At 37.2% G+C, this 21,762-nt stretch overlaps 1 protein-coding gene across 4 annotated transcripts in view; it reads left to right on the top strand.

Moving 5' to 3' along the window:
* Positions 1-21,762, top strand: part of Cntln (centlein) — a 240,402-nt gene that overhangs the window by 209,819 nt on the left and 8,821 nt on the right. For all 4 annotated transcript variants that reach the window (XM_034503722.2, XM_076934700.1, XM_076934702.1 and 1 more), the window contains exons 22-25: positions 554-691; positions 1,018-1,203; positions 16,214-16,399; positions 18,298-18,375. In XM_034503722.2, coding sequence (XP_034359613.1) covers positions 554-691; positions 1,018-1,203; positions 16,214-16,399; positions 18,298-18,375 — 588 coding nt within the window. The remainder of the gene's footprint in view (positions 1-553; positions 692-1,017; positions 1,204-16,213; positions 16,400-18,297; positions 18,376-21,762) is intronic.

The raw sequence follows: 21,762 nt of genomic DNA, 5'->3' as shown, positions 1-21,762 counted from the left end.
AGATTTAACTTTTTACAGTTTGTATTGGTGTTTTGCCTGTATGTATGTATGTTTGTGCACCACATGCATGCCTGGTGCCTGTGGAGGTCAGAGGAGGCTTCGATCCCCTGGAATTCAAGCCTACAGATGCTTGTGAGCTGCCATGTGGGCACTGGGAATTGGACCTGTGTCCTCTGTAAGAGGAACAAGTGCTCTTAACCAGTGGGCTGTCTCTCCAACCCTTCTTTTTTTACTTTCATTTCAGATATAGCTTTAAAATGCTTAAGTAATTATTTCTTTAGTGGCATTAAGCTTCAAATGGAAAGCAGTTTCTTCTGTTATTCTTTGAACTTTATAATGAATGTTATTCTGTTATACATATCACATGTTTCAGTTTGGTTATTAAGAATTGCTAGTTTCCTCATAATGTGAATACTACAAGTAGACTATTTTAATTTGATACAGTTTATGAGACAGTGAATTCAATTAGACTAATCCAGTTTCTGATGATACAATACAGCATACTACTTTAATGCATTTGCTAACAGTAATTACTTTTATATTTTTATTGCAGGTGAAGACACTAACTGAAGAATGTTCCAACAAGAAGATATCAGTTGATTCACTAAAGCAAAGACTTAATGTTGCTGTGAAAGAGAAGTCACAGTATGAGCAGATGTATCAGAAAACTAAGGAGGAGTTAGAAAAAAAGGTATGTGTCAGAACATCCAGATGTAGACTTGAATGCAGTGATGGCGTTCTCATCTTTAATGCAGTCATCCTTTATCCCTACATCAATATGAATGACTTAATAACTCCACATAACTATAAAGAATACTCTGTCACCACATGAACACTAAGACTTGGTTTTGCCTTAATGTGTGTGGGGCATTAGCAAAATAAAGAAAAGCAAGAATTATCTTTACCCAAATGAAAGTAAGTTGTGTGTATAGAATAATGCAATCTGACTTGCATAACTCCCTTTCCCAATATGTGTGTGAAATGCCTTTTTCTTTTGTTAATATCAATCTTTTGTAGGATCTCAAGATAAATCTCCTGATATCAAAACTAAATGACACAGAGACGGCCATGGCTCAGATTGAGACCGCAGCTTCGGAGCAGCTCCAAGGCTTAGCTCTTCAGAGTGAGCAGGTCCTGGAAGGTGCGCAGAAGAAACTGCTGTTCGCCAATGAAAAGATCGAAGAGTTCACGGTCTTTGTGAAGGTTGGAATCATTGAAGGCTCATTCACTAGTGCTTTCCTCCAGGCTGAGGCATTGTCCTCTTTCTGAAGATTTGGGGAGCTGTCAAGATTCTTGCTTTTAGTTGTTGTTGATGTTACTGCTTCGAGATGATCTCACTATGTATAGGGAGAGCTCTGTTGGCCTCAGACTGTTGATTCTCCTGCCTCTAATTCTCATGAGGGGTGCAGGTGTGTTCCTGGCTTTCTTGCTTTACTAATTCACAAAAACGTCTCTCCTACCCTGGGGTCACATTGTTCAAATTTTCTCTGTATCAGATTTTATGGTTTGAGTTTTAAGTTATCCATACTACTGTTAGTATTTTTTTCTTAACATTAATTTAGTAATGAAATGGTAATAGTCAAGTAATCAAGGTAGACTTGACTACTTGAATTAAGTCAATGAATTAAGTCAATGAAAATGAATTAAGTCACTTCCACTCTGTTTTTAAAATCAGCCAAGCAAGGACAAAGATACTCCTGTGTTCTGTTAAGCTAACGTACATGGATTCTGTACAGCCGGAGAAGTAGCAAGTGACTCAGGAGAACATAAAGGCAGCTGAAATGCCTGCACATAAATCATGGCTCAGTTGTCTTATCTAGATGCCACCTCAACAATCAAGAACCCCAGAAAAAGTTAGGAATTGGTGACCCAAAGAACCTCCAGAGCTGTGATTGCTGGAGGAGGGGAAGATGCATTCAGCACTCTTCCTCCCTTCTCCAGAAGCAGCAGTCATTGAGAGCAGAGAGCCTGTGAAGGTTCTGCCCTGTTTAATCCCCTATAAAGTGCCCGTAACTCTATTCAGTAACTTTTATTCTTTGTCATGTAGTTAGTAAGAAAATCTATTACTGCTAGCTAGGCCATGGTGATTTCCTAATAGTGAGAACAATATTTTATTAATCTGTCTCCACAGCAGGGACCATAGTGCCTTGGAAAGAATAGGCATACAATAATGATTGCTAATTAAATGAAATTTGCCTTGGAAATGTGAAGTGTTAATGGTAGTCCTATTGACCATCAATGTTAAGTATCAAATGGTCTGCAGTGGGAAAGAAAGCTCCCTCTTTTACCCACTGCCCCAACCACATTTCCCCCTGTGCTTCAGTCCTTAGTGAGCATGGTCCTCTCCCCGCAGATGGCCTGAAAGACGCCATTCGAGAATGTAGAAACAAGGCTGAACAGGAAGACTTGAGGCAGTCTATCGCCTCAGTGCATTTTCAAGTTATGGACTCTTACAAAATATAAATTTAAATATCTTCCTATAAAGTTATGTTGCCAGTCACTGCCTTCATTTCCATGACTCACCATAATATGAACCACCAGCTGATACCTCACTAAGTGGGTTGGAGACGTAGCACAGAGGTTAAGAGCACTTGCTGCCCTTGCAGAGGACCCAACTTCAGTTGCCAGCACCCACATAGGGCTGCCCACAGCTGCCTGTGACTCCAGCTCCTGGGGATCTGACACCTTTTTCTGCTTTCTTTGGACAAATGCACATACATGACATATACACAGACAGACAAGTGCACACACATAAAGAAAAGTAAATCAAAATGTGTTACACTTTAAAATGTGTAAAATAAGTTAGTTTACATTTATGTTATCTTAGTGTTCTCATGTCAGCTCACCTATGAGTTTTCTCTCTAGACAGATCAAGAGTTGGGCCATACTTGAAGCCCTCAGTAAATAAGACACTCTACTGAGTATTTCAGAATGTCTGTAGGCATAGGTCTTATTTAAAAGCAATAATATTCCTGAGCTTGTACTTTAATTATACACTGGCAAATAACTGGGTTTAGCTATGTGCTATTTTGTTGTACACTCCACACTATATAGGAGCCCAAAGCATTGTCAGTAATGTGCCAGGGAGATGCTGGGCTTTGTTTCATTAGAAATCATAGGTCCTCAGGAAGTTTCTCATTTAAAAGTAGCTACAAAATAAATAAAATAAACCTTTGACCTCCCTTAATAATACCTTTTAGATGGTATAAAGTCAAGCCAATAATGCATGCCTAGGAAGATCATGATTGGTTAAAAAGATTAATTTCAGTGAATGTAATTTGCCTTTCCTGACTTAAAATGCCATTTTCTTTCTGCTTACTGAAGTCCCACCATTTAATTTATAATGAAAAATCTCTTTGAATGTTGTTGCTACTTGAGCCACATAGGACCATTTTTATTGACTTTGTTTTCCTGTTTTTTTTTTCAGCTTTGAGTTTTCTTTGCTATGCTTTTAGACAGGATTTAAACTATGAATGAGACACATGAGTTTTATTATTTTTCAATCATTATTTTATGAAATATACTTTGAATATGATCCTTTCAAAGAAAAAAAAAGGTAAATGAAAACCAGAAATTGTACAATAGGAAAACTAATTTCATGACTACATGATTTGATTTTTATCCACTTAGTGTAGTTTTGTGACCATGATAAAATAATTTATATATTTCCCCACAGAAAATAGGTTAGCAAAAATTAACCTAAAGAGCTTATTTTACTTATATGGCTGAGTCTCTAAACGCTAGTTATTCAAAAGTGACATATTGATCCTTAAAATGATGTATTGGTCCTTTAAACTAACCAACAATTATATAAAAGTGTAGGTAATAAATAAATAAATAAATAAATATAAGATTGTTACAATTTCATGGAATTTTAATTTGAATAACATTTTAAATGGTTTAATTAAAACGAGGTACATTGGCACTTGCCTTTAATCCCAGATCTCAAGAGATACAAGCAGGGAGATCTCAGTGAATATGAAGTTAACCTGGTCTACACAGAGAGTTCTAGGCCAGCCTGGGCTACATAGTGAGAACCTGTCTTAAGAGAATGTGTAAAATAGGTATGTTTAGTATTCTTTTGGAATTTTTACACTTGGTTTTAAACATTTAACATTTACATTACCAACTTTAGAACCATTTGATTCTCATGTATTTAAACAAAGTATATAATATTGGCCCTGAATCTAGTGAATCATGTTTCTACTTCAGCAGGACCCCAAGTCTGCATTTGACAAGGTAACTAAATGAGTAGATAAACGCTTTGCATGGGGGCTAGAGAGGTGGCTCCATGGTTACCCGCTCTTGCTCTTTGGCAGAGTACTCAAGCTCAGGTCCAAGTACCCACAAAGAGGCTCAAAACCACATGTAAACCCAGTTTCAGGGGGTTTGAAACCATCTTCTGGCTTGCAAGGGCACCAGGCACACGTGTGGTACCCAGACATGCGTGCCGGAAATTATAGAAACATTACAATGTTTCTTTAACAATTAAATCTGTATGACAAAAGCATAGCCATTTGGCATTTAAAAGTTAAAAATTTCCAGTTCCAGTGGTGATTTGACATTTGTTGTAATTGTGTTTTCTGCTGATGTGTGTTTGACACTAATATTATGCCTCTTTTTAAGTTTTTTTAATCAAAGGCTACCAGCAACCAAATGCAGAAATATTGGCCAAGACTGGGAAAATGGGTCTTAGTAATGGGGAGTCAGCCACTTCTCTTGTTTACTTGAGTGACCTGTTACTGGGCAGCAATGCTCAGGGGCCGCTCACCCAGGTAACATACCATCGCAGGTTCTGGGGCCCTGCTGTGTTAGCTGTATCACATCTAGGGGTCTATCCTTTTATAACTGAATAGCATCCTGCCTTTCAAAAATACTCTCTCACTCTTCTCCAGCCCTTACCCTTTTTCAAGTTCTACTTCCTCCTGTCTTTTACCCACTTCCAGAGTCAGCTTAGGGCCTTCCATATGAATCACTCCTTTAACCTTGTAGCCAAGAGGACAGAGTTCAGCTCTGCTCCATACTAGCTTTGGGATCTCAGGCAACTGATTTATCCTCTGGACCTCAGTTTCCCTCCTTGTAAGATGATTATGCTAATAGAGCATACCTGGGGTTAGAGTTTGAGTAAATCTTCATAGCTAAAAGTTTAGAATGGCACCTGGCAAACCAGAACTGCTCTGAAAGTATCAACTGTTGTTGATAGCAACGGCAAGTGCAAGTAAGAGGGGAGTTATCTCCTGCTCAGTTATTTGTATACAGTTAAAATGCAATTGTACAGTTTTCATTGTTTCAAATATATTATATAGCCAACTTTAAGGAACTTTGTCAATAATTTCCTTATAGTACCATCAGCCAAGAAGTTCATTCCATTCCTGAGGGATTGATCAGACAGATAGACAGATACATACATGCACACACACATATGCACATGGTACCAGAATTAGAGCTACTTTCCAGATTAAAAATGTAAAAGCTAGATCTATTCATAACTACATATATATAATTCTTATATGGATCATAATAATCACAATGTATTCTTCATAGAGCTAGTTAGATATCATGTACACTAAACTACTTACTAAATATTATCAGTAGTTTTAATAGTACTAATGTTTGCTCTCACCCTGTGGTGGAATCTGTGTTCCCTTCAGTCTTCTCATTTATTTGTAGGGCAGAAGCAGATTATGGAAGAGGTGGAAGGGCCATTTGCTCTAGATCTACTCTTGAATATGGAATTTGGCCCTGGGGTGAAATCAAGTGCTTTGAGCATCTGGGCTGGATATATGTGGCAGAGCTGAGGCTTTGAATTCTCCTAGTAACTGGAGAAAACACACTGGGGAAATTTCTAGAAGTATTTGCTCAATTTGATTCAATATATATATATATATATATATATATATATATATATATATATATATATATTAATGTGCTTGTATGTAAGAGTCATAGACCAGGCACCATTTTCTCAAAATGTTTCCGTTGTTCTTCTTAACTAAAAAATACATCCCAGCCCAACAACAGTACTTAGCTAGGACATGTGCATGGCTTCTTTATCAATGTATGTTTTTGTTTGGTAAGATTTAGTTTGATTCTTGGAGTATGTGCACTTCTTTCTTCTTTAGTGTAGGCATTTGTTGAACATTCCAATTTTATGTTTACATTTGCATGGTTAATATTTAGGCACTGAACTATTTTTTAAATTAAGAGTTTTAAACACGTCTATAATATAATCACCTTGAATTCATACTTAATTTTTGTGTCAATAAAGGAAAATTAGAGCTTTTAAAAGGAAATAGTTTTAATAAGAATATATTAACTAGTTAACTTTAAACTATATAAACTATATCTCAGTAAACCTGTTTAAATACTGTTAAGAGAGTGGCGCACTTCTGAATTACTTGTCAACCCAGCATCACCTTGAAATTCTAACGAAAAGGGCCATTGCTTGACCCAGAACCAGGAATTCATGCCTCTTCAGTATTTTTTAAAATGCTGTTAAAATCCATTATTTCTTCAGGAAACCATGATAAGGATGATGACTTCAGAGTTTATAAATGAAACTCAAGATCATATGTTATTAGCTAATACATTCAAGGCTCGCAGATAAGACTAGAAAACCTTAAGAAAATAGAGCAGGAAAACTAGATCTAGTAAGAGTGCAATATTATGGTTTCCTGTTTACTGACTGCTACTGCTGCTACTTATAGTAAATGATCATAATTGAAAACAGAGTAGCTATATGTTGACATGTACATCCAAAAAAGTATCTTTATTTTGAAAATGTCCTCTGATATTGGGACAATTGGAGATCATCATAAAGGACATGGGTATTATTTCCTATATGGGTAATTTGCAAAGTATGTGATTCCTCTTTCTGTCTCTAATAATATTCTAAGCAATGCTTGAAGGAGGTGTGTAAACACAAAAGGGAATTGACTAGACCATTACTTTCCCGTAGTATGCTTAATATATAGTATATTCATATGTTAGCAGTTCAAAATAGGAAGTATGCTTTCCTTTGAAATCCATCTATAACATTCACAAAGACTATTTTATATTCTTACTCAACAAATTCATAAAGACAAATGTTATTTTCACTGTTGTGAGTATAATATAATATAATTATGCTTTTAAAATAACTATTAATATGTATCTACTTTTAAAAAAATCTCAAACTCTGTATGAATTGGGACTAAGGTAGACCTAACATTTGAGTTCCTAATATAGTTTCAAACAAAAGAGTGAGTGTATCTAAATTAACTTTAAAAAAAAATCTCAAACTCTGTATGATTTGGGACTAAGGTAGACCTAACATTTGAGTTCCTAATATAGTTTCAAACAGAAGAGTGAGTGTATCTAAATTAACTTTCAGTGTAAGGTGCTAGAAAAAGAAGTCAACAGAAATGGAATTAGAGAGTTACATTACTTTCCTTGTGGCTTCAAAAATACCCGACAGAAGCAACTTAGTGGGAGGGAGGAGGATTTGCTTTGCCTTACAGGTTGTGAGTTGTCCCATTTAAGTGTCTTGAGGTACTTCTGTACTGGTTTCCATAGCAGTTGTACAAGTTTCCATTCCTGCATTTCCCCTTATCCTACTGACATTTGATTAAAGCCATTTTGACTAGAAACTCAAAAAAATTTTAATTTGCATTTCTCTGATAGCTAAGGATATTGGACATTTTTCCACATATTTATCTTGGTAATTTATATTTGTTTTTAGAACTATCTGTTCAGTTCATTAGCTGGAGCTATGATTGGATACTTAGGGGTGTGTGTGTGTGTGTGTGTGTGTGTGTGCTGTTGTTGTGGTTGTTGTTGAGATTGTTTTGTTTCCTTATCTGTAACTGTAAGGACAAATGTTTATAAACTGATATTAGGGAATAGACTAGTTTAGTAAATATGTAATTGTAGATTCTCCTCTCATGAACATGATTTCATCCGCACTGAGGATCAAGCCAGGTTTCCAGTACCAGACATGTTTTGTCTCTTGTTGAGAGGGTCTTAAGTCTAAGTAGAGAGCTGGTGGTTACCACCAAGCCATGTGTGCCACTCCTGTACTCACAGGATTATTACACTATTCTAACTGTTGAAGTGGCATCAAAGCTGGGTAGAACTCTTAGTTGCCTCATTCCTTTGGAAGTTTCATGGTTCCTGTCTTTGTTAGGGTTTCTATTGCTGTAAAGAGATACCATAACCATGCAATTCTTATAAATTTAATGCATTTAACTGGGAATGGCTTACAGTTCAGAGGTTTAGTCCATTATAGTCATGACAGCAAGCATGATGGCATGCAGGCAGACATATGCTGAAAAAGGAGCTGAGAGTTCTACATCTGGACCCACAGGCAGCATGAAGAGACAGTAAGCCACTAGACCTAGTTGAGCTTCTGAAACCTCATAGCCTAACCCCACTGACACATTTGCTCTAACAAGCCCACACCTACTCAGGCAAGGCCACACCTCTAATAATGCCACTCCTTGTGAGTCTATGGGGCTATTTTCCTTCAGATCACCACAGCACCTTCTGGTACCATGCAAACTTGTTCTCAAGGAGAGGACATTTAGGTCAGTTACAATTTAGGGTCTCTGTGCTCTGTTTCTAAAGTTCATGGTGTCTTCAGCAATAGGGGCTTACTTTTCACCTCTGTGTGGATAACCCAGGACAACAGCGATGAGCTGTATGCCTTAGAAATCTTTTGGACAGCTCTGGACAACAACTCAAAGAGGCATTATGTCTGCTGTTGGAATTTTTTGTTAGGTAGTCTGGCTCTTAAAGGAAACAATGTCAGTTTGTGTGTGTGTGTGTGTCTGTGTCTGTGTTTGTATTATTTATAACCTCACTGATTTATAAAAATAGCCTATTGGCAGGATGACTTAAGGACCCTATAGGAACCTGCCCAAACACAGTAAAGTCAGGATCTTTATCTGTGTAGAAAATATTGCCAGTGAGTTCATCGATCCAAGTGGGTGCAACTTGAGGTATTGCCTGATTATGGAGCCAGTGCAACTTTACTTGAACACAAAATTTGTCCTCTACAACATCTGACCAGAGAGTACAACCTTGTTCTTTCAAATCAGAAGCCAATCCTACATTGAAAGTCTAACCCTATATTGAAAGCTCAACTGAAAGTCTAATCATCAGAATTATACAAACAAGGAATATAGCCTGTAGCTAGCTATTAACAACAATTGGTGTCTAACTAATAACCAAATCTGAATGCAAAGCCCATCTAGGAGCCTCCTTGACCTCAAAGAATATGTAATACCCTTGCCAAACTAAGGGATCCTGACAGCAAGCACACTACACACTGGTGCCACTGGCTAGCCCATCTGAACTCAAAAGTTGGATTCATTGGTGAGTGCTTTTCCTTGTAAAAGCAAATCTAGAAGTAGCTTCTTTCTAAACCATGCAAACACTAAAGGAACAGAAAGGCCATGCAAAAGAGAAACATGATGCAATCAGATGAGCTAATAAAGGCCCATCTGACCTAATGAAAGAGAAACTTACCAACCAAGGAGCCCTTCAGATAAGTGAGTGAAGTACAAGGAAACATGGCAGGGGACAGATGGAATTGGGAAACAATAGGAAGAAAGTGTGCAGCCTGTCAAGGAAACAGAAACAACAGAAAAGGAGTGCTACAGTGGCAACAATGTTCTCAGAAAATGTAAAAATTGAAGAAAATTGTAAAAGCAACTTGTGTTATTTATATTCTTTTCAAGATATGATTTTAAGTTTAAAAATTATATAAAACTGAATACTAATATTTCTCTATGACCTGTGTGTATAAAGACAAAAGATGTAAAGACTGGGAAAAGGCTCAGTGTCTAAGAGTTCTTGTTCTATAAACATGAGGTCCTCAGGTATAGTCTCTAGTGAATAGTGGGGCATGGCTATGCATTGAGGGCCAGAGACAGGCAGATCCCAGAACTCAGTGTGCAGAGCATAAGCGAAAGCATAAGCTTCTGATCCAGTGGAAGGCAGTGGGTAATTCATGGCAATAGGACAGGTAGTGATGCAGACATCCAGAGTTGTGTTCCTGCCTCTGCATGGATACACACAGACACATCCTTTACACATGTGCACATACCTCACAGGACACACATATTGGGGTGTGTGTGTGTGGGTGTGTGGGTGTGTGTGTGTGTGTGTTATACTAAGAGAAAATGAAGCTGTTATCAATTAGAGACATTTATTTTTATGGAGAAACGTAATTATAGAGATAATTCAAGACTGGGCTAAAATTTCCAATAAAAGATTCAGTAGGATATTCCATAAAATAGTCTCTTGAACTCAAGGATAGGTCATTTAAAATTACACAGAAGAAGCAAAGCTGTTTTTTAATGAAAAAGAAAAAAACATAAGACATCTGAGATATCATCAAGCTAAATATATGTATGATATGAATTTTAGAAAGCAGAGATATAAAAGAACAGAAAGACTATTTAAAAAATAATATGAGAAAATATCTCAAATTTAGAGGGAGAAGGAGAGAGGTGTACAGATTCATAGCTACAAAGATTCCCCCCAAAAAAGTCTGAACATAAATATCTATATAAGAGTATATATAAATTGCCAAATACCACATGTAAAGAAAATATTGCCTCATCATATTCAAGAACCACCATGAGAGGGAGCACACCTGTAAGGTTGCCAAAGGACTGCTCACAGAAGCCTCAAAGATTAGGAGAATATGGGATGTCCTCAAAACAGTGAAAGTAAAAGCTGCAAGCCAAGAATACGATAGTGAAAAACACAGTCCTTCAGAATGAGGGAGGGAATAAAATTATTCCAGCAAACTGGCATGGAGGGTGGGTGCTGCCCATGGTTTCTTAAGAAAACTCTACAGACTCTAGTATTTAATGGTGTTGTAAAAATGACTTTTAACTTATAAATTAAAATATGCAGAAACTAAATGACAAAGGTTTGATGTTGGATAGACAATATAAAATTGTTGATAAATCATAATATCCAATCTCTACATGTAAGAAACACCATGGATATGTGATCATTATCACAATGCTGTTAACAGCTGGAAAATGGAAAGTACAATTACAAGATATTTTATGAAAGCCATAAGATGTTGACAAAGGAAATTCTAAAATAGGAATTCACAGATAAAGACCTCAAAGTGTGTGAAACAACAACAGCAAACTTACCAAAGGAAGATACCAAGAATGGAGGAAACAATAAAGGAATGGCAGAACAAGTGATCAGAAAATAACTAACAAAACAGAAACAGTAAATATGGTACCTGACAATGTTTATTTTAAATGTTAATAGGCTAAACTCTCTGATCTGAAGATGCCTGATGACTAAATGTATTTCCCTTCCTTACATTGTTTTTTCTTTTGAAAGTGTGATCTAGTAATCATAGAGAAGAGTAAATTTATCTGTAATGGTGCACCTAACTGAAAGTGAAGAGATAGAAAAAGATATTCCATACAAGAGAACATAAGTGGCTGAATTTATAACAAGATAGACTTTAGTTAATAAACACACAAAAAGAAAATGACTAAGACAGTAAAATATTTGCTCGCCAAATATTAGTGTACCTAAATATATAGAGCAAATACTCTGAGCATCATGGGAAGTAAATGAAAGAAGAATGGTGTCTCCTTGACAATACTGTCCCTGTACAGAGAGGGCATGAACAGAAGAATGAGTGATGCCAGAGACCACATTGTCTCTCAGACATATACAGAACATTCTTCAGAACAGGAAAATGTAGAACCACAAGAAGTAGTCTTAAAGATTCAAAGATTGAAGTCATACAAAGCATCTTTTCTAACCCTATTGTGTAAAAATACAAATGAGTAATGGGAGGAAAATTCATGAGAATGTGGAAGTTAAGCAGTTTGATCCCCAAAGCTAATAGGACTGATTATAAATGAGAGAAATAAAGAAATAAGGAGACAAATGAAGGAGGAAAACTTATCAAGTGTATGCAGTGCAGAAAATGTGGGTTTGAGTAGAAAGATTACAGCTGTTAACAAAAGGGTCTCACGTGCACAGTCTCTTAAAAAACGAGGGAAAAATAATTGAGCCCAAAGTTAACTGAAGGAAGGGACTAATAAGCATTAGGAAAGAAATAATTCAGATAAAAGGAATTGAAAACAAAACAAAAATTAGTGAAACTAAGCTTATTTTTTAAATATAAAATTGACAAATTTTTAGTCAGCTAGACTAATAAGGAAAGCAAAATAGAAAGAATTTATAATTCTGACTACAGAAATATGGCTGATCAACAAAAAGTGATCCAGATCAGAAGAGAATGCTCTGGACAATTCCATGTTAAGGAGTTAGGTAAGCTAATAAATGAATACTCCTGAAAACCAACTGCCCACTGAGACTGAATCCTGAAGAAATACAAAATCCAAATGAGTAACAAGTAAGGCAATTGAATCAGTAATCCCAAACCTCCCAGCAGACAGAATTCCAGTGCCATATGGCTTCCCCACTGCTTGGCCCAACATTAAGAAGAATTAATGCCAGTTCTTGAACTCTTCCAAAAAATTAGCGGACTGAACACTTCCAAACTTTATTTACAAGGTCAGTATTACTCTGAAGGCAAAGTTAGATGAGGTCGTGGAAAAAGAAGAAAATTACATTTCATTATCATTCAAACACAGATACAGATGTTTTCAGCAGAATACTAGCTAGCCACATTAAAAATCTTATACACAGTGTTGAAATGGTATTTGGTCTGTGGATGTTTCAAATATGCAAATAAATACATATGAGATGCTAAATTAGCAGGATAAAAAAGTCATATTATCACCCAGTAGATATAAAAAATTTTCACAAAATTCCATATTTTATGTTTAAAAACAAAATATTAAATAAAGAGTGAGTGGATCTCAATACAGTAAAAGCACTAAAGTTATGGTTGACATCATCCTCAATAGTAAAATTCATTTTCTGTAAAATCAGTACCAACGTAAACACTTAAAGAAATAAAGGTTACAGAAGTCGTGAGGGGGAAAGTACAGTTATCTCTGTTTGCAAATTGCACAGTTGTAGACTTAAAAAATCCCTAAGGACATACCTCAAAATTAGTGAGCTCGATAGTGTTCTGCCTCTCTACACTAACAGCCCACCCTCTGAAACAGAAATTAGAGTAATGGTCATTTACAATAACAGCAAAACAATAAAAGAAAAACTAGGAGTAAAATTTAACCAGGAAAATGGAATTCTGTTAGTTAATGTTAATTTTTGCAATTGATGAAATACATTGAGGAAAATATAAATGGAAAAATAGACTATGCTCATGGGTTAGAAGAATTAATACTGTTAAAATATCTTAGTACCCAAGTGTGTGTGTGTGTATGTGTGTGTGTATGTATTTATCCTCTACAATTGCTGTTAATAATACCATAATACTTAACATACATAGTAAAGAATTTTATAAAATAATAAACGATATTGACTAAACAAAGCAATGGTGAACAAAAACAATTAAGCCGGAAATATTATACTTTGTGATTTAAAACGGTATTGAAAAGTTATTGTACTCAAACCTTCATGATTTTGACATAATAAAAGGAACTTAAGTCAACAGAACAGAGCAGAGAGCTCATAAATTAATCTATAGATACATCACTAACTAGGAAGTGGCAGATACAAAGAGCCTATGACAATGAATGTAATATTTGTTTGTTTTTTGATAAATGGTACTGGGAAAACTGACTGACTAGGGATTGACCAAGAAAGGACATGAATACAGTTTTTCAAATAATGATATGTTCTTGTTGCTATGACAATATACTGGACAAGAAGCAACTTAAGAGTAAAGGTTTTGTTTGGGCTCATAGTCTAGAGTTGATTCTATCATAGTGGTAAGGATTAGCTATGACACTACTTCACAGCTCTGATGACAGGTAAGAAGCAGCCAGCTTACATCTCCAAAGATCAAGGACCAAAGAGACAAGAGGACTAGAGCCAGGTTGTAAACCTCAAATCCAACCCCAAGTGGACTGCTTCTACCAGCTAGGTTGTACCTCCTAAAGATTCTGCAACATCCTAAACACACTAGCTGGGAACCAAGTGTTCAAATTTTACATAAGCCTGTGAGGGTTGGATCCAAACCACAACAGATGAAAATTCCATCTACTTAGACCTAGGTGTAGGTTAGCCAAAAAAGTTCTTATTTAGTAAAAACTCATAAAAGTATGTAGTCAAGGCATATGGTAATACACTGTATAGAAATTTGATCTCAAAAGTACTAAAAGAATTCATCATTAATAATATACATGGCAATATAATTAGGGGCCAACTGTACAGATGCCTGCCACCTTCTTTAAAATGCCTCAAGAATGTAAGATAGATCAATGGATAAATAGGTACATGACAAATCAAATATAGAAAACTGATTATAATATATAGGTTGGAGGTATATGTGCCCTAAACATTTTTCAACTTTCTGTATGTTTAACGTTTGTATAACTGAATATGTAGTGTGTTATTCTCAAGTATCCTCCTCCAGAGTCTCCTGCAGAAAGATCACCTCAGTCTTTTCCAGGGCTCTGATTTGAGTCACATCAAAAAGAAAATCTCCACTGTAAAAGATAGAAAAAGAACACATCTTAAAGCCTTATAATTCAACTACAGAGCTAGTTAGTTTAGATTTTTATCAACTTGGGTCATCTGGGAAGAAGGAATATAGATTTAAAAAAAAAGAAAAAGCCCACATCGGATTGACCTGTTAGCAAGTCTATGAGGCCTTTTCTTGATGGGGAATTGATATGGGAGGACCCAGCCCACTTTGGGTGGTCCCATCCATAGGCAAGTGGGCCTGGGTTGTATAAGAAAGCAAGATAAGGGAGCTATGAGCACTTGTCAGTAAGTATTGTTCCTCTGTGGCTCCTGCTTCCCTTCCTGCCTCCAGGTTCCTGCCTCCAGGTTCCTGCCTCCAGGTTCCTGCCTCCAGGTTTCTGTCTCCAGGTTCCTGCGTTCAGTTCCTGCCTGTATTTTGACCTTTTTTCCCCAACTTGTTTGTGGTCATTTATTTCTCACATAGATATCAGTAGATACCTAACTAGGACAACTACATTAAACTTTTTTCCCATGAAACAATATAGTTAAAAGAAGAATAAACTATAAAAAATTAACATATTCAATAGGCAAATATAATTTCAGTAGCATAATGTGATTTACTAAAATATAAATTAAAATGCCAGTGAAGACATAGGTATGTCAAGGCTGATTCTCCACTTGATCTATAATAATAGAAATGAAAATTTGGAACTTCAAAATAGTTATAAAGCAAATTGTACTAAAGTACCAAATTGGTGTTTGCTAATACAGTGAAGAAACAGACATTTCACTCTGTCTGTTTGGATTTTCGTATGTATCTGGGAGGAAGAGTAAAGAATCAAGTAACAGTTAACAACAGGACAGCAACCTCTTTGTTGTGGTAATTTTACTTTTTGCTCTGTATCAGAGAGCTGATTATTTATTGAATGAGGATGATTATTAATTGAAGCCTTTGAACTAACAAAGTGTTGAAAGATCCCAAAACCTGGCCAGCCTGCCTTGGGCTCCCAAAGCCATCCTTGTGTCACCACACAGAACTCTGGCCATGCAGAGTAGGAGTGGCATACTCTAGCTCTTCTTGATTTCTCAAAGTGAAAACATAAATACATCATTTATAACATCATTTCGGCTTTCCTGTGTGCTTTCAGCCCATCCCACCTTATGACCATGAGTCAATCACACTGGCACTATACTTGATCATGTCAAGTTGTTCCCAGTATCTCTAATTTAGATTTCATAAAATAAGCAGAACAAACTTTTTCAGTGACCATCTTTCATCAGCATATGTAACAGTTAAACTCACTATGCAGTAGCTTATTACAGTTAATAAGCAAATAGTGTGTTTACAGAGAGAACTGTCCCATCAGCTCAATTGTGCTTCATCACGGTTACAAGTAGCCTGCCTGCTACAAGCTTGACCAACCAAGAGACCAGTTAGCTTCTCTAAAACTGAGTTTAGAGAGCTTTGGTTAATAAAGAAAGGTAGTTAAGAGGTGATTTAAGAGAGATTTTATTACATAATGAAAATAGGTAGATAGCAACCCATTCTCTTCCAAAATAAATAAAATCAGGGTACCCTTAATAAAAATGATTTACTAGTGAATTCACATTTTTATGTTTTGGCCATTTTGTCTTCATTATGACTTCCATATGAGCCCTTGTTCTCTTCAATATGTTTTAGGCTTTGGTCAATGAGTTACAAAGTGAAGTCCATCGGACAAGACATCAAATTAGAGAGCTTAAGAAGATGCAGAAAAGCAGACATGCTTGTAAAACCTCAACCCATAAAGCCCAGACTTTGGCAGCTTCCATTCTGAACATCTCACAGTCAGACCTGGAGGAAATATTGGACACAGAAGATGAAATGGTAAGATCATTTGAATATTTATTAATAAAGGGCTGGCTGTATTTTTACTTAAATATACTTTTTTTGTTTTATAATTCTTAGATTTCACTTTATGAAGATTTTGTCGAGCTGTCAAAGAAAGATACATACAGTATAACCAACTCAGTGCCTTTAGAGAAATTCAATATATAATACAGACATGAGTCAAGTATGTAACAGGAAACGATAGCAGACATGATAAGCAATTAGGAAGATTCATGATGCTTGTTACTCATGCCAGTTTTCCCTTCCTGTCTCCCCCATTCTCTTTAGCTAGTCATATTGTGTATATTGTAAGCCAGGGTTTTTTATCATTGATGGTGGGTGTGTGTGTGTGTGTGTGTGTGTGTGTGTGTGTGTGTGTGTGCGCGCGCGCGCATGCATGTGCCTGTGCCCTTACACACACAAATGCAAGCACATGATTTTCATTGTTTGGTATTAAGAGGATGTTCTCTGGCCTTTAAATTAGAAAGACATCATATCACTTGAGTAGGGGAATTAGACAAATTGTTTCCTTTAAGTGTGTGACCTTAGAAAAGGTTTCTCATAGTTCCAAAGACTCCCAAAGCAGCACCCATGCCTCTGAGCTGACGCACCTGATACTGGAGACCTCTGCCTTAGCCTCACATTGCCACCCAGTCTGCAAAACCTCCTGAAAATAAAAAGAACTTGAGCACAGACACACTATGAACAGTATCAGGGCACCTTGATATATTCACTGTGCTTAATTACAGACCAGAGTTTATTTAGGATGAACTATACATCTTATAGAGATTAAGGGCTGGAGTGTTTTGCCTGAATTATGTTCTTTAAACTCCATCCAACTGCAGTAAATTCATGTTGAAGGATGAGAGTCTGTGTGGAGTGCTTAGTGTGAAGACTGGCAGGTAGTAAATTTCAATGACTGTTAGTTTCTCAAATGCTTCTACTCTTTCACGTGTGCTGTTTCTGTGTGTGTGAACATGCTCACAATGCAGGGGAGTGAGGAGAGAGAGGGGGGAGAGGGAGGGGGAGGGAGAGAGAGAGAGAGAGAGAGAGAGAGAGAGAGAGAGAGAGAGAGAGAGAGAGAGAGAGAGAGAGAGAGAGAGAGAGAATATCCCTGCATAGGCCAGAAGGTAGAGTTGGATTCCTTAGAGCTGGACTTATGGGCTGTCGTGAGTCACCTGACATGGGTGCTGAGAACCAAACTCAGGTCCTCTGCAAGAGCAGCAAGTGCTCTTAACAACCACTGAGCCATCTCTCCAGCCCTGCCTCGTCTTTTTACTGTAACATCTTTTTTACTCCATCCCTATCTGGAGCCACACTGTGGAAGCTGAAAACAATCCTTAATTTATTATGAACAGTGCCAGCCAACCAGAGCTCCCCAGGGTCTAAACCACCAGCCTGGGAGCACAAAGGGAGGCACCCATGACTTCAGCTGTATTACTTAGGGGAGGCTGGCCTTGTCGGGCATGGGTGGGAGAGGAGATCACTGGTCCCATGAAGGCTGAACACCAAGCAGGGAGGAATTCGACGGTGGGGAGGGGGGAGGGGAGGTAGGTGGGGGCACACCTTTGTGGAGGCAGGAGGGGGGACGAGATAGGGGGTTCCTGGGTGGTGGTGGGAAATGGGGTGAGGGGATAAAATCTGAAATGTATTTTAAATAAATAAATAAATAAATAAATAAATAAATAAAATATATAAACACAAAAATAGCTTCCAAGTGTATGTGAGTATTTACAACTTAAATATTACATAGTTTGGGTTTAAATATCCCACCTTGGAAGAGATGGGTCACTCTTAGTTGATATCCTATAGATGTATGCAATATTTAGCTGCTAAATCCTAGCAGAATTGAGTAAGTTCACGTCAATTAATGTACCTGTTTTTACTTTCCTTAGGAAATTGAGAAGACAAAGATAGATGCTGAAAATGACAAGGAGTGGATGTTGTACATTCAGAAACTTCTTGAAGGACAGGTATTTCATGTTTGTGCTTCATATATTAAAATTTCCAAATAAATGTCGCCAGCCTCGCATTTGCAGACCCTCTTATTTATGTTAGGTGAAGAAGCATCCCCGGGGTCAACAGTAAGTTAACTCCCTATTTGTACCTTTGGACTTAACAAATGAAGCAAATGCCTTGAGAAAGAGCCAACACGGGCCTCAGCAAGTGCATTAATTAAATTATTGAGTCAACTGCTCTGCTTGCTAGAGTGAAAAGGATCCATTCTTCCAACCTCTTAGGAAAAGAGATTCTTTATTAGTGTCTTTAAAGTTGGAAGTTGATACGGACACCTGAGGAGTTCATGGGTTTCGGTGACCTTTTACTGTGGCCCTGTTTCCAGTCAATTCGTGTTTTCCTCACAGCCGGACAGCTGTTTATTACTGTGTCTTCCCGCATTCGCTACAATATTTTCTACTGAGACCTCGAGCAGCTTGTTAGTGGGAAGTAAATATTGATTTGGCATCCTGTCAATGCAGAAAGAATGAAAAAATTTCCACCAGAGGCCCCTCAAACATTTTCCTATCGACGTTTTCTGGGCTGAGTGGAAGGCTGCATAGAGGATGACAAGGCCAAGCCGAGCCGGGGTCCCTGAGGGCTCTATTGAGGCTGCTGCTGTGACCAGTGTGATATACTCTTCCTCCCCTTTCAAGTATTTTTTTAATACACACATGGTCTGCTGGGATGTGCCCCTCTTGTAAGTGATCAAGGGCAGTTTATTGGCAGGTGAGAGCCTGCTTTTCTAGTCAGAGGCAGCTTTTGTTTTGACATCACTGACAGCATGTAATGCATTCTAAAACTTTTTCATTATAGTCTCTCTTTTTTGCATACTCTAATTGTTTATTTGAAACCCAAACTGAAATAAATAAAAGCTAAAATATAATTCTCAAACTGGCAAAAGAAAAACAAAAAACAAACAAACAAACAAAAACTACCAGTCAGTGGCTTTTTTTAAGGCCCTGTGAATGTTTCTGTAACAATTAAAAACAAATTGATACTAAGTATTGTTAGTTCATATTTATATGCCCGGTAGCATCTCCTGTGTTTGTAGTGAAGTCAAGAACAGAGCATTGGAAGGCCTGGAGATGCCTCTCGGTGGCCAAGTGCTTTGATTAGCCATGTACAGAGACTTGAGTTCAACTCCCAGCACCAAGACAAGAAATGAAGAACAATAAGTAAATGATACATAAGATGCCAATATTCTTAGTGTTAGCCTTATAGAGTTTTCAAACCTTATCTGAAATGACTTCAGTAATAGAATGTTATAGGTGACATTTTTGTTAAAAGTTGTTCAAATACAGAAACAGGGGTATGAAAGAAGCCCTTTTATAGTGACAACTTGATTTGAGAAAGAGAAGTCATTTCTTTCTCTTGATTCACCTTTACTTTTAATCATGTGTGTGGGCAGGGATAGCGGGAGGTGCACATGGGTGCAGGTGCCTTCAGAGGCCAGAGTAGCAACTCCCTCTGGAGCTGAACTTACAGGCCATTGTAAGCTGCCAGTATGGGTGCCGCGAACCAAATTCAGACCCTCTGCAAGAGCAGCACATGCTTGTAACTGCTGGTCCACCTACAGGGCTCTTTTCTTAATCCCCTTGCTTTCTCAGGCTCAGGCCAGTGCCTGGCACATGAAGGAGATCAACAATGTTGGTATGAAGTATTTTTCAGCTTTAAAATGAGAGAAATAAACTTGTAATGATTTTCTAGATGTTGGCCTTATAACTAGGACCTTGTAGTTCCTTTAATTAGAAATTTTATCATCAATTATATCCATAAAATAATAAATCAATATGTTTAAATCTTGCTAAAACTACTGTTCTTGTCCATGTATACGTGTGTGCGCACACACATGCATGCACTTGTATATGTGTATAAGCAAGTGTCTTACATATGTGGAAGTACATGTACATATTCTGCATTATTTAGATATATACTTATTCTGGCCAGTTAGTATTAAAAATTCCCTGTTGAAATGGCATCAGACTGCTTAATACTGCAGGTTGATATAGTACCTTTTTGTGCCACTGAGCCTGGACTCTGGAATATAATTGCCTGGAAGTATTGATTTAATTGCCCAGGTTTATTTGTGGACTCCTAATTATTGACTGGAGGTAAATTTAATGGAGCAGCCTTTATGAACACTGAGAAGCACTGCTGTTGCCATCATACATAATGAACGGCATCATATGCCTTTAAATCGTTTTTCAAGCTAATTTTATTCTGCTGTGACAGTATGATAACATTTAAAAAGTCAAAGACTTTTTATTTTTATTACTGACAGGGGTGGTTTTGCTGATGTCTTTAGATTTTGTGAGAAAAAAATAGGCATTTCACTGGTTGCACTTGAATGTCACTTTATAATTATACTCAAGAGAAAAATCTATAAAATAGAAAACATCTCTTTTCTTCTCTCTCTATCCCAGAAATTGTATTTGTCCTGTGTTTTAAAAGATGTTTCCTTTGCCCATCAGTATTTTAGAGTCTGAGCTGCTCGCAGAATTATCGGGGCAAAACTGTGAATATGTTTGGTTCCTTTACAGCTCTGTCTTCTTGTGTGTGCAGTTACACAACCTTTGAGCTGTAGAATAAGTGACCATATTCCCTACAAAACTACATGACTTGATTCTGATGTAATGGTATTAAAGTATTTCAAAGATAAACGTATAGAACACGTTTTCGTCCTCCCTTCTCTGTTTTTCAGTGTTGTACGATAGTACCTCACTCAGTATTGAACTAGTTGGTCCCATGTTTGTTGACTGCCTTCATTCAGTGAAATTTTATACTGATTATGCATTTGCCACAAAGTAAAAACCTGGCTTTCCCCCGTGGCATGGTGAAGCTGTACAATGTGGTATCTATTACTGCCACTGGCTGGGAAGCACTAGAGTGAGAAGTTAGAGCCTTTTATTCATGTGCACACTTGATTACAGAATGCAAGGACATACCCTCACTATTTCCAGTAGATGTAATGTAGTTAGTAGTTCCATGTATTTGATATTTTTCTGAAGTTTACAGAGTCCTAGTTAGGAACACACTGAAAAGCAACTTCGTACGGTCTGCTTTCATTTTCTCTGGGTGGATATCTTTATTTTAAAGTTTTACTTGTGTTTTCTATTTGTATTGCTTTGTTTGTAAATTTAAAGTTTGTGAGAGAGAAAGATGAAGGAAAGATGAGAACCCCTAATACTTGTTTCTATGTAGTTTAAGGAGCTAATGAAAATAGAACTGGGCCAGATGCCATTGGAATTTGAGCAAGACTGCACTTTACAGAGGTGCATGAGGGCAGAAGAGTCCCAATGTGCCCCAGCCATGGTAGCAGGAGAGCTGGACACATTACTTAGAGTTAATACACCACCCGCGTG

The sequence above is a fragment of the Arvicanthis niloticus genome, chromosome 5 (assembly GCF_011762505.2).
Source record: "Arvicanthis niloticus isolate mArvNil1 chromosome 5, mArvNil1.pat.X, whole genome shotgun sequence".
NCBI lineage: Eukaryota > Metazoa > Chordata > Mammalia > Rodentia > Muridae > Arvicanthis > Arvicanthis niloticus.
The sequence above is the reverse complement of the archived record's forward strand: the minus strand, read 5'-3'. Positions and strand labels throughout refer to the sequence as shown.